At 41.8% G+C, this 12947-nt stretch overlaps 1 protein-coding gene across 1 annotated transcript; it reads left to right on the forward strand.

Annotated features, from left to right (window-relative positions):
• The first annotated feature begins 1664 nt into the window (after positions 1-1664).
• On the forward strand, positions 1665-4664 carry LOC150023092 (uncharacterized). The gene is made up of 4 exons (XM_090297708.1): positions 1665-2213; positions 3258-3491; positions 3573-3918; positions 4123-4664. The coding sequence occupies exons 1-4, from the start codon at positions 1665-1667 to the stop codon at positions 4662-4664; spliced, it is 1671 nt and encodes a 556-aa protein (XP_090153834.1).
• Positions 4665-12947: the final 8283 nt, after the last annotated feature.

Genomic DNA, 12947 nt, shown 5'->3' on the forward strand with positions numbered 1-12947 from the left:
TATTTTTGGAATTTGGCTCTGAAATTTGTTATGCAAGATATTCAGGATCTTATCTAAAATCTGGCTTTGGATTCACTCAAAACGGATGCACCATTTTTTTTTAATAAATTTTGCAAAATTGGTGTTCGGTTAGGCCAGCTGGAGCGCTCAAGATTTGCACTCTGATTTTGTAAGATTTATCATTTTTTTTCTGTTGCTTCTTTTGACCTCATTTTTTTTTTGTCTTTTCTATAACACTTTAAACTTGCATTTTCCAGAAAATCAGAATTTTTCTATGGGTGGAAATATTTTTCTGGGTTAAAACAGCCAAAACAGAGAAGGTGTAAACAGGGGAATCCTGGAAAACTGGAAAAAACAGCAAGATAACCAAAATTTAGACACAATGGAAATTTGTGAAATAGAATTGTGTATGATCTAAACACAATATGAACTCAAACTAAAAATTAAAAAGGCACCAAAGGAGCAAAGAACAGCAGATTCAAACAATTTAAAGAGACCCAAAAGCAAGAAACAATCAAGCCAATAATAGGACTACTAAGAATTGTTGACAAATATGGATTCACATGACTTGACACAACATTTATAGATTCAGAAAATAAAGACTCAAAGCATAAAATGAAGCAAAATTAAGAAAGCAATAAGGACTCAAATTCCTAAAAGAAAACAGCCACTCAATGGTGTAAGGAATCCTATCACAAGCTGCACAGAATTTGTTCAAGATCAATTGAACAATTGTGCTTCGGTTGGATCTTCCATAAGCACACCAAGAACAATTTAAAAAGTAAAAAAACAGCAAGACAAGTATGGAATTTAAATGACAATATGAAATAAAGAAGAACTGAAAATTTAAAAGATCAAGCTACTCATCTTGAAGAACCAAAAGCTCATGATACCAAATGATGGCATTTTCATGTGTTCTTCTTGAATCAAAGTAGAAAATAAGGTGCGGAAGCAATGGGTGAGATGATCAAGACCCTCCTAGGAGTTGTGTTGGCCTTGTAGGTGCATGATGAGTATGGTGTTTGAGTGGTTCGGCCAGCTCAAGGGAGAAGGTGAAAGGATTGAAGTTTAGAGCCTAGATTTCTAGGAGAAGTAAAGCTTGTGCACAAAAATGGCAGCATAACCTTACTCAATTAAACTTGAAAATACAAGGTGTAGGCTCCTCCTTTTATAGGCTAAGGAGGACCATAATGCAACCCTAATGCTAGCCAAATGAAATGTAAATGTGAAGCACATGGGTGCACATGGCACATGGGTGCACAAATGAGCACATGGGGAGGGGTGTGTCTAGTTTTTATGCTCACCCCCTCCATGGGCTTTCTAGATCGGCCTTGGTAAATTTAGAGGTTTTTTTAGAAACTCTAAGTTTACCTAGGTTGGTGTTTTAGGTGCAAAAATTAATTCTAAGAAAATTACAAATAAAGTTCCTATGCTAATTTTGACAAGAAATTAAAGTCTACTCTACACTAGAGTTTATGGCATTTGAACATGTAAAAGAACGTCTTCTTGGATCCTCTTGGCCATAACTCTATGGTTGGCCCAAATCTACCCTTTGGTGGGCTTGCATGTGGGCTTGTGCTTGGGCCTCTTCCATCATCGAGTCAGAGCCGTTGGAAGAGGCGACGCCCGCGAAGTCCACGCCGGTTGAAGCCACCTCAGGGGCGATGCCTATAGAGGATGCACATACGAAAGGAGGAAACGGCGATGCCTCGCCGATGGAAGGAGCACACGGAGAGGCCTCGCTCGCAGAAGGAGAGCCAGAGGAGGCGATGCCCAATGCATCCGTTGCGACGACACCTATGGAAGAGGACTCCACGAACGAGTCTCTTGCAGAGAATGCGCAGAATGAGCGACCCCGACCAGAAGATAACATAGTAGAAAGACAAATAGGGGGTAAAGTGTTCAAATTAGGACACTTGCTGAGCCAAGAAGAACAAGAAGAGGTAGCTGCAGTAATCTCACGCCACCTAGATGCTTTCGCGTGGACTGCGGCGGATATGCCAGGTATTGACCCAGACTTTTTGTGCCACCATCTCACCATGGATGCAAAGGTTCACCCTGTGAGACAAAGAAGGAGGAAGTTGAATGAAGAGCGATGCCTCGTTGTGAAAGAGGAAACACAGAAGCTGCTCAGCGCCGGACACATCAGGGAGATACAATACCCTGAGTGGTTAGCCAACGTAGTTCTAGTGAAAGGTGGCTTTAAGGCCATAGTAATAGCGCCAATGGAGAGCAATCTGACTCGTGAAGTGCCCTTGTCGCCCCAGAGAAGCCCTTGGGATAGATACGACTCACGAGAGGGTCACGCCCAGGGGTAGCCAGGTGCAGGGTACGAGAGGAAGATAGATACGCTCTCAAAGTGAGTGACTAGAGGTTTGGGGGCATGAGTTGGCACCCAAAAAGTCACCCCTTGCGCAGTTGCACTCCCAGGTAGGAGGACTCACATGAAGAAATACCCCCAGATGGGGTCACGGCGCTGTGAGGCCCTCCATGTGTACAACAGCCAAGTCAGAATAGAAACGTCATTTTGTCAGGTACAAGGTAATTAAAGTTATTTAATACAGTTTCCGTTTCGAGCGTTTAAGATATTATAAATGCTCCCAAGCGGTTTAAACGTCTTAAATGCGCTGAACGTTTTATAATTAAATGCGCTTTAAGGCGCTTTGAATGCGGGAGTAACTTAAATAGCGCCTTGAATGTTGGAAAGGGGGTTCGAACTTTTGGCAGATTTTCCCAGAGTACACTCTAGTTGCTTGCTCGAGTCTTGAGGCTACGCATAAGGGATTAGGGAGAGATTATTTGCCAGAACGAGAAATGGACACGAGAGAGAGAGTTTCTTTTGACCACCTTCAGAGTGCCATTCACGGTGCTCCGATACGGAGGTGCAGAGTTTTTGGTGTTTCTTGCTGGCTGACTTGAGCGTCGGAGTGCAAACGGCCGCTAGGGCGCCCCTTTTTTCCTTCTTTGCAGGAATCCACAGGTAACCAGTGGGAAGGAGTCCCTAGCTGACGGGTGAGGTTGCGCACAAAGACGTCCCAGGTCAACCGGACGGAACAGGTTTCATGCTCACAGAGAGGGGGATAGAAGCAAATCCTGACAAGTGTGCAGCCATCATCGCCATGAGGAGCCCAACCTCAGTGAAAGAAGTTCAACAACTAACGGGGCAAATAACAGCATTATTGAGATTCGTATCAGTTGGAGGAGAGAAGGGCCACCCTTACTTCCAGTGCCTCAAAAGGAATAACCGTTTCACTTAGACAGACGAGTGTGAAGTAGCGTTTAAGTTAAAAGAGTACTTGGCTACGCCACCTGTGCTTTTCAAGCCACACGTAGGCGTCCCCCTCCGCTTGTACTTTGCGGTGACCGAGTGGGCCATCAGTTCTGTACTTGTCCAGGAACAAGACCAGGTGCAGAAGCCCATCTACTTCGTGAGCAAGGCCTTACAAGGCTCGGAATTGAGGTACCAGTCACTGGAGAAAGCGGCGTTAGCAGTAGTATTCTCAGCACGGAGGCTCCGCCATTATTTCCACAGCTTCACAGTGGTGGTAATGACAAACCTCCCTATCCAAAAGGTACTTCAGAAGCCAGATGTGGCAGGGAGGATGGTTCGATGGGTGGTCGAGTTGTCAGAGTTCGATATCCAATATGAGCCCAGGGGGTCCATCAAAGGGCAAGTCTATGCCGACTTCGTGGCAGAACTTTCACCAGGAGGAGACCCTGAAGAGGTGGAGTTAGGAGCACATTGGATGCTCTCAGTGGATGGGTCTTCCAACCAGCAAGGGGGCGGTGATGGAATTATCTTGGAAGGGCCTAATGGAGTATTGATCGAGCAGGCTTTACGCTTCGCCTTCAAGGCAAGCAACAACCAGGCGGAGTACGAAGCGTTGATTGTTGGGATGCTCTTGGCTAAAGAAATGGGTGCTCAGAGCCTCTTGGCAAAGAGTGACTCACAATTGGTCACAAGGCAAGTAACGGGAGAATACCAAGCGAAGGATCCACAGATGGCCGCGTACTTGAGGTATGTCGAGATGTTGAAGAGAGCCTTCGCTGCGTTTGAGCTAGTGCACGTCCCCAGGGAGCAAAATGCCAGAGCTGACCTGCTTGCCAAGCTGGCCAGCTCAGGCAAAGGGGGAAGGCAGATGACTGTAATCCAAGAGACCCTCAAAACGCCGCGAAAGTTTGTTGCAGATAACAGGGTAGATGTCCTTCACGTTAGCACAGCAAGAGGAATTCCACGTAACCATCGCTCCCTGAGTCAAGACACGGCGAGGGCACCCTGCATTAGTACTTATGCAGCCTCGCCAGATGAAGAAAGGGGTGTACAGGTATGCACTTTGGAGGAAGGCGACACTTGGATGACCCCTTACAAGCGGTACCTGGCGGATGGAATCCTCCCAGCAGAGCCAGAGGAGGGCAAGAAGATTAAGAGGAACGCCGCCAGGTACACCTTACTGGATGGGATATTGTTCAAGCATGGGTTTACGCACCCTATCTTGACGTGCGTAAGCGGCGACGAGTGCACCAGGATAATGGCCGAACTTCACGAAGGTATTTGTGGGAGCCACGTGGGAGGAAGATCCTTGACGTCCAAGGTGATACATGCAGGTTTCTTCTGGCCAACGGTAAGAGAGGATTGCGTACGATACGCCCAACACTGCAAGTAGTTCCAGAGGCACACTGATTGGCACAAGGCGCCACTTGAGGAATTGAGATCCATATACAGCCCATGGCCTTTCCATACTTGGGGAATTGACATCCTAGGTCCATTCCCATTGGCGATAAGGCAGATGAAGTATTTGATCGTTGCCATCGAGTACTTCACCAAGTGGATAGAAGCCGAACCAATGGCACAGATCATCGCCCACAAGGTACAACACTTTGTTTGGAAGAACATTGTGTGTCATTTCGGAGTACCAAGGCGTCTCATTTCAGACAATGGCACCCAGTTCGCAAGCCAACAGTTGGGGAAGCTATGTACAGAAGTAGGAATCAAACAGGTGTTTGCGTCAGTCGAACACCCCCAGACAAATGGGCAGGTCGAGTCAGCAAACAGAGTTTTGTTGAGCGGTTTGAAATGCAGACTAGAGAAGGCTAAAGGGGCGTGGGCAGATGAAGTACCAAGGATCGTATGGGCTTACCACACCACGCCTCAATCCTCCACCATGGAGACACCCTTCAGCTTATTGTATGGATCGGACGCCATGATCCCAGTAGAGATCCACAAAAGCTCGCCCCGTTTCCTGGGTTTCGTGGCGGAAGAATCCAACGAAGAAAGGAGGGTGATCCTGGACCTGATAGACGAGGCTAGGGAAGAGGCGAAAATTAAGGCCGAGGCCGTGAAGAGAAGAGTGGAGCGTCAGTACAGCTCCAAAGTGAATCTGCGACAATTCCAGATTGGTGATCTGGTCATGAGGAAGGCTCACTCCTACAAGTTAGAAAACAAGTTGTCTCCCAAGTGGACTGGAGCGTTCAGAATAACCAAAGCCAAAGGGAATGGTTCGTATAAGCTAGAGATTTTAGAAGGGAGCCCCATCCCACGTAGCTGGAATGCGGCAAATTTAAAGTTTTATTTCAGTTGATGTTATTCCAGTTGAAGTTTGTAAAGGGGACATTCTTTTTCCCTCCCGGGGGTTTTTTAACGAGGTCACCCAAATAAAGAAAAGAAAAGTTAAAATATTTTTGCCTTAGTTTTTCCCTTTCTTGCAAGATCAAGGATCGAAGATCAAAGAAACAAAGAAAAAGACGAGGCGTCGCCAATATAAGGCGTCACCAATATAAGGCGTCGCCAAGATAAGGCGTCACCGAGATAAGACGTCAGAAGGAGAAGGCGTCGCCAGCACAAGGCGTCACCACCAGATAATCAAGCAGAAGTCAAGTTTAGAGCAAGATAACAGGTATGTCTAGTATAAGTTAAAATCCGGGAGCCTAGTCCTTGATCAGGGGTTAAGGGATTCCTTCGGGACACCCCCTCCTCAAGTATAAACAACTAGCCCCGGTGCCAAATGTCAGTATCAGTTAAAATCCGAGAGCCTAGTCCTTGATCAAGGGTTAAGGGATTCCTTCGGGACACCCCCTCCTCAAGTATGAACAACTAGCCCCCGTGCCAGATGTCAGTATAAGTTAAAATCCGGGAGCCTAGTCCTTGATCAGGGGTTAAGGGATTCCTTCGGGATGCCCCCTCCTCAGGTATGAACAGCTGGCCCCAGTGTCAGATGTTAGACATAAGTTAAAAACCCGGACGCTTAGTCCTTGAGTAGGTGATGGAGATCAAGCTCAAGAGAACATGGAGGCCACTCATCAAGCTCAAGAAGAGGTGGAGGCACAAATGGAGGACGCCCATGGAGGTCAAAGTCCACCTCAAAGGATTACAAGAAGCATGTTCAAAGCTTTGGGAGCTAGAGGACATTTATTTTCTCTTTTTGTAGTTTCTTTAGTTGAAGGTGCTTAGAGGGAAACTTTAGAAACCTCTGTTGTTATAGCATCTTTTAGGCTTTAGTTAGGAGCTTTAGGGGGGTGTATTAGTAGATAGGTGTAGGAGTAGAATAGGAGGTGCCAAAGTGAAGGAAAGGATCACACCTTCCTTGCTTTGCAAATAGGCGCCGGTTCTAGAATGATTTGGGAGGGAATTTTGAATTGTTTTAGCTTTCTTTTTCAGCACCTTAGGCTATAAATAGAGGTGCCTTCCTTGTAAAATTCAGATTTGAATTTATCTAAAGAAACTATACTCAAAATTGGAGTGAGCATTTGGAGAGCTTTTGAGCCTTCTACTCTAGTCTTATCTTGAAGGACCATGGTTTCCTCAAGTGGCGGCTTGCACACTCATCTAGGAGCATCCATACTTCTAGTGGCGTGATCATCCAACCATTCTTCCATCTTCATGAGCATTCTCTTCTCCTTCCTTTCTTCTTTTTCAATTGTTCTTGTTGCCTTGTGTTCTTGATTTGTTTTGGTTCGGCTATTCCATTTTCCAGCCCCTATGTTCTGTTTTTGTTTTTTAATTCCTATTATGTTCGGTCCATATGTTTTCTTGCCTAATTCTGTTCGGTCAATCCATTTTATAATTCCTTTGTTGATTCAATTTGACAATATTTGGTTCATCCAAATGAGTTTGGGATTTGGTACTTGTTATTGGTGAGTTCTTGACTTAGAACCATGATCCAACTCTAAGAAAAGTGCCTCTATATTTTCCAGCTCAAGGTGATTCCTAAAAATGTCAAGAATCTTGTTCTATGTGGCTATTGGAATCACATCATGTGGTATCATGAGTCTTAGGTTCAGTCTTGTTTAATTGTTGAGTTGTGTGCACTTTATTTCAAGAGCTCTTTTAATTTCTTGCAATTTAAGTTTCTGTTTTAGAATTTTAATTGAGTATTCTTGCTGTTTTTCTTTTGCTCCAAGTGTTTGTGGAAAGGTTTATGGCACTCATAATTTTTATGAGTATGGTTGCTCTTTTGGAATGGCATTATCCTTCCTAGAGTTTACCTTAAGCTTCCTTTCACTTGTTACAATTTGTGTTGTGTCTTTTAATTTTTGAATCATGTCAAGTTTTGTCTTAGTCATGTTATTCCATATATGTCATTACTTCTAGTAGTACTTTTATTGTTTTGATTGTTTCTTGCTTTGGTGTCATATAATTTTCTGAATTGTTGTTGATCCTTTGTGCATTTTCTTTTTAGAATTGAGTTCATACTTGTATTCTAGACCTATACTGATGGCATTTTCATGTGTTCTTCTTGAATCAAAGTAGAAAAATAAGGTGCGGAAGCAATGGGTGAGATGATCAAGACCCTCCTAGGAGTTGTGTTGGCCTTGTAGGTGCATGATGAGTATGGTGTTTGAGTGGTTCGGCCAGCTCAAGGGAGAAGGTGAAAGGATTGAAGTTTAGAGCCTAGATTTCTAGGAGAAGTAAAGCTTGTGCACAAAAATGGCAGCATAACCTTACTCAATTAAACTTGAAAATACAAGGTGTAGGCTCCTCCTTTTATAGGCTAAGGAGGACCATAATGCAACCCTAATGCTAGCCAAATGAAATGTAAATGTGAAGCACATGGGTGCACAAATGAGCACATGGGGAGGGGTGTGTCTAGTTTTTATGCTCACCCCCTCCATGGTCTTTCTAGAATGTTCACAAAAAAAAATGCTTTCTACACTACTCTAATTACTAAGCACCCCTAATGGGCCTTTATGTAACAATTACAAAAAGGTCTTCTCTTCCCAAAACCGTAGCTTTGACCCATGTGTATGTGAAGCTAGACGGTCTAGAAGGAATCCTCATCATGGCCTAGACGCTCCTTATGTAGCCGCTCCTCATAATGGCCTAGACGCTCCTCTTCATGGGCTAGACGCTCCTTTTTGAGTCTAGACGCTCCTCATCATAGGCTAGACCGTCTAGTCTTGGAGGCTTGGCTTTCATCGTGTGGTGAGCTTGGGCCCTCCTCCATCATCCCCTCCCTCTTGAAAAGGATTTGTCCTCAAATCCAAAGCTTTTGCTTTTGAGGGGGCTTGTTGTGGCTAGATGGTGTCCATCATCTCCTCCTTCGGGAAAAGATCTATCCTCAGATTTGCTAACTTGATCTCGGATAGCAGCCTCTTGCTTTGTCAAGGTGTGTCCTCCCGGATCAAATATCAACCTATGAGAATCTTGAAACAAAGCAAAGGAGTTAGAGTGAGTATTTGGAGAACAATTAATTGTGTGAAGTTGCCATCTTTGTTTTTCTCTTGTTTTGGTCAACTTCCCACAATGCTTCCCTTTTGATGGTTGTAGGTGCCTTCTAATCCTCTTATGTTTTCTAAAATTTCCAACAGTAGTTACTTTTTCTTTAGGCATAATCCCTTTAGGAAATGGTGACAACTTTAAAAAGGCAAGAGGACTATGTTCACATACAACTTCAAATGGAGAGATATGAGTAATCTTGTGGACTACTCCATTGTATGCATGCATAAAAGGAAAAGGATTCTTATCCCAAGAATTGTGGGTGTCCCTCATGATTTCGTGAAGCATAGAAGGGAGAGCTATGTTTTCAAATTTTGGAGCTCTATCCCTTATTTTTGAAAATAAATCATGGAGGCTTGTCACTTTTCTTAAGAAGAGTTTATCCACTTCCATGAAGAAAGAATCAAGACCTTTTGTCGTCCTAGGAAGCTCTAATTTGAAATGTGTGTCTTCCCATGGATCTTTTACAAAAGGTGAAGGAGTATAGAGTTCTTGGGACGTTGCCTTAGGTGTAGTTTGAAAACAAAAGTTATACCTAAAGTAATGTCTTTGAACTTCTTTTCTCATGGGTGACAAAAGTTTTCCTCTTAAAAGCTCTAGAGTTTTATCAACTCTAATTTGACCCATGAGTTCTCCTTCATGAAGAATTTCTCTTTTATGTGTGAAGGTAGTCTCGTTGATACAACCTTTGTTCATGGAAATTTCAATTCTTTACAAAGGTTGTCTCAATAAGACATGACAAGTTTCTTTAGGCACTACTTCACATAAAAAATTGTCTTTGTAGATGCCTATAGATGACTTGACCTTCACTTGGTGATATCTTGGCATGTATGTAAAATAATCTACTATATTTTTATCTATGCAAACCTTTTTTAAGGATTCTTCTTTTTTTTCTAGGCTTGCAAGTGTTCCTTTACAAAAGGTAAGGCTAGGTTTTTCAACAAGAGGTATATTTTCAAATGTATTTTCAACTTTTCCTTCTTGTTGAATGACCTTGTGGGAAGGAACACTCTTCTCCCACGCCTTTTGTTTCCCAAGGTTTTTCTCTTGCTTTTCTATTTTTACATTTTCTTCACTCTCACTAGCTTCTTTTTCTTGGCTACTATTCTCATCTTTGTCCCTTAAGATCATAGATCTTTCATTGAAACATTGAGATGCTAATTGATCATTGCCAAGGTATTCTAAACATGGAATTTCTCTAGCTGGAGTGTGAGAGATATGCTTGATTAGGTTTTCTTGTCTCTCTTTCCTAGCTCTCCTAGGGAATTGTTGATGATATTCATTTTTCCGAAGACTTTCTTCCCCAAGATAATCATGATGTTTAGAGCTAGATGCATGAGAATGTAATTTTTTTGAAAATTGAGACTTCTCATTCTTTGCTTTAGTCAAAACATTAAGTTTAGTCTCACTCTCCAATTGTCTATAAGCAATTGATTGCACAGTTTGTGAAACTTCTTTCAAAAGAGTTTTTAAAGATTTTAATTCACTTCCAATAGACTTTGTAGAATGAGAAGAAGAAGGCATGGCTAAAGCTTTGTGTATACAAGTATTTTACCTTGAGAAAACTTAGGAAAGTCAAAGAAGGTAGTTTTCCAGGTAAGGGAGGTGAGTCACAAAGGACTACTTAAATACCAAGCCTTTGCCTTAGCCAAAAACTATCCCTCAATGTCTTCACACAAAACTTTCTCTTAGTAAACCACTTAGAACACAATTAAGTTGAGAAATCAAATTTTCAATGAAAGAAAACAATGCAAGCTACTAATCAACAAAGCTAGTCGGTTTAACACAAACTTAACAAAATAACCATGCAAAGCGTCACTAACTAAGCAAAAGAAAAGGCAATTACAAACAATTAACAATTGCTAATTAAGAATTCTATACTAGTCGGCCCTAGGTGAGGCTTCTTGGACACTTTGAGCCCTTGAAGAGACACTCACCGTCTAAAAACGTAATTAAGAGGTAATTAACAATAAACCAAGTTGCAAAGGAAATAAGAGAACTCCCTTTGTTGATCCTCTTTTTGGGTTAGTGCACTTCCTTGTTGTCTTTGCTTGTTGATCTTCCAAGTGTTTGTAGTGTTTTTCAAGAATGCTTGTTTCGGCTTTGGCCTTGTCTTCTCCTTAGAATGATGGTCTTTAATTCTCCAATTTCCAGCACCTAGCAAAGGGCTAAACCTTAACCAAATCAAGTTCCCATTCACATAAGCACCAAAGAAGAATAAATTCCAGCACCCAAATTAGAGGTCAAAGAACAAAAGCAAGAAACAAATTTAATTGAATAAAACAGTACCACCAAAAGGATTTAGATTGTGACAACTAGAAAGAGAGTCAATTAAGTAAAGCAAACAAATAAAGGTACTCAATTAAAGGTTGGCACACAAAAGAATTCCTAAAGAAAAGCACTAGATTAGATGACCAAATAAAAAAACAACACCACTGGAAAATGTTGTGGGCCAGAAAACGTGTTTGTTCCCCGATTTATGCTGATCTGTATTTTTGGAATTTGGCTCTGAAATTTGTTATGCAAGATATTCAGGATCTTATCTAAAATCTGGCTTTGGATTCACTCAAAACGGATGCACCATTTTTTTTTAATAAATTTTGCAAAATTGGTGTTCGGTTATGCCAGCTGGAGCGCTTCAGATTTGCACTCTGATCTTAAAAGATTTATCATTTTTTTTCTGTTGCTTCTTTTGACCTAATTATTTTTTTTGTCTTTTCTATAACACTTTAAACTTGCATTTTCCAGAAAATCAGAATTTTCCTATGGGTGGAAATATTTTTCTGGGTTAAAACAGCCAAAACAGAGAAGGTGTAAACAGGGGAATCTGAAAACTGGAAACAAAAACAGCAAGATACCAAAGTTTAGACACAATGGAAATTTGTGAAATAGAATTGTGTATGATCTAAACACAATATGAACTCAAACTAAAAATAAAAAAGGCACCAAAGGATCAAAGAACAGCAGATTCAAACAAATTAAAGAGACCCAAAAGCAAGAAACAATCAAGCCAATAATAGGACTACTAAGAATTGTTGACAAATATGGATTCACATGACTTGACACAACATTTATAGATTCAGAAAATAAAGACTCAAAGCATAAAATGAAGCAAAATTAAGAAAGCAATAAGGACTCAAATTCCTAAAAGAAAAACAGCCACTCAATGGTGTAAGGAATCCTATCACAAGCTGCACAGAATTTGTTCAAGATCAATTGAACAATTGTGCTTTGGTTGGATCTTCCATAAGCACACCAAGAACAATTTAAAAAGTAAAAAACAGCAAGACAAGTATGGAATTTAAATGACAATATGGAATAAAGAAGAACTGAAAATTTAAAAGACCAAGCTACTCATCTTGAAGAACCAAAAGCTCATGATACCAAATGATGGCATTTTCATGTGTTCTTCTTGAATCAAACTAGAAAAATAAGGTGCGGAAGCAATGGGTGAGATGATCAAGACCCTCCTAGGAGTTGTGTTGGCCTTGTAGGTGCATGATGAGTATGGTGTTTGAGTGGTTCGGCCAGCTCAAGGGAGAAGGTGAAAGGATTGAAGTTTAGAGCCTAGATTTCTAGGAGAAGTAAAGCTTGTGCACAAAAATGGCAGCATAACCTTACTCAATTAAACTTGAAAATACAAGGTGTAGGCTCCTCCTTTTATAGGCTAAGGAGGACCATAATGCAACCCTAATGCTAGCCAAATGAAATGTAAATGTGAAGCACATGGGTGCACATGGCACATGGGTGCACAAATGAGCACATGGGGAGGGGTGTGTCTAGTTTTTATGCTCACCCCCTCCATGGTCTTTCTAGAATGTTCACAAAAAAAAATGCTTTCTACACTACTCTAATTACTAAGCACCCCTAATGGGCCTTTATGTAACAATTACAAAAAGGTCTTCTCTTCCCAAAACCGTAGCTTTGACCCATGTGTATGTGAAGCTAGACGGTCTAGAAGGAATCCTCATCATGGCCTAGACGCTCCTTATGTAGCCGCTCCTCATAATAGCCTAGACGCTCCTCTTCATGGGCTAGACGCTCCTTTTTGAGTCTAGACGCTCCTCATCATAGGCTAGACCGTCTAGTCTTGGAGGCTTGGCTTTCATCGTGTGGTGAGCCTTGGGCCCTCCTCCATCATATACAAGTTCCAATACATCATTTTCTATTATGTCTTTGCTAGTTCATCATCCTGTTTTTTATTCCTATTAGGATTCCTCTGTTTCTGAAAAAA

This window comes from Phaseolus vulgaris, chromosome 11, assembly GCF_051622355.1.
Source record: "Phaseolus vulgaris cultivar YP4 chromosome 11, ASM5162235v1, whole genome shotgun sequence".
Classification (NCBI taxonomy): domain Eukaryota; kingdom Viridiplantae; phylum Streptophyta; class Magnoliopsida; order Fabales; family Fabaceae; genus Phaseolus; species Phaseolus vulgaris.

Excerpts from the sequence above, each read along its gene's own strand:
- LOC150023092 (XM_090297708.1), top strand. The coding sequence starts at position 1,665 with ATGCCTATAGAGGATGCACATACGAAAGGAGGAAACGGCGATGCCTCG. Across the intron at positions 2,214-3,257 it reads AAGGTGGCTTTAAGGCCATA|ACAGACGAGTGTGAAGTAGC; the intron begins GTAATAGCGCCA and ends CGTTTCACTTAG. Across the intron at positions 3,492-3,572 it reads TGGAGAAAGCGGCGTTAGCA|GTACTTCAGAAGCCAGATGT; the intron begins GTAGTATTCTCA and ends CCTATCCAAAAG.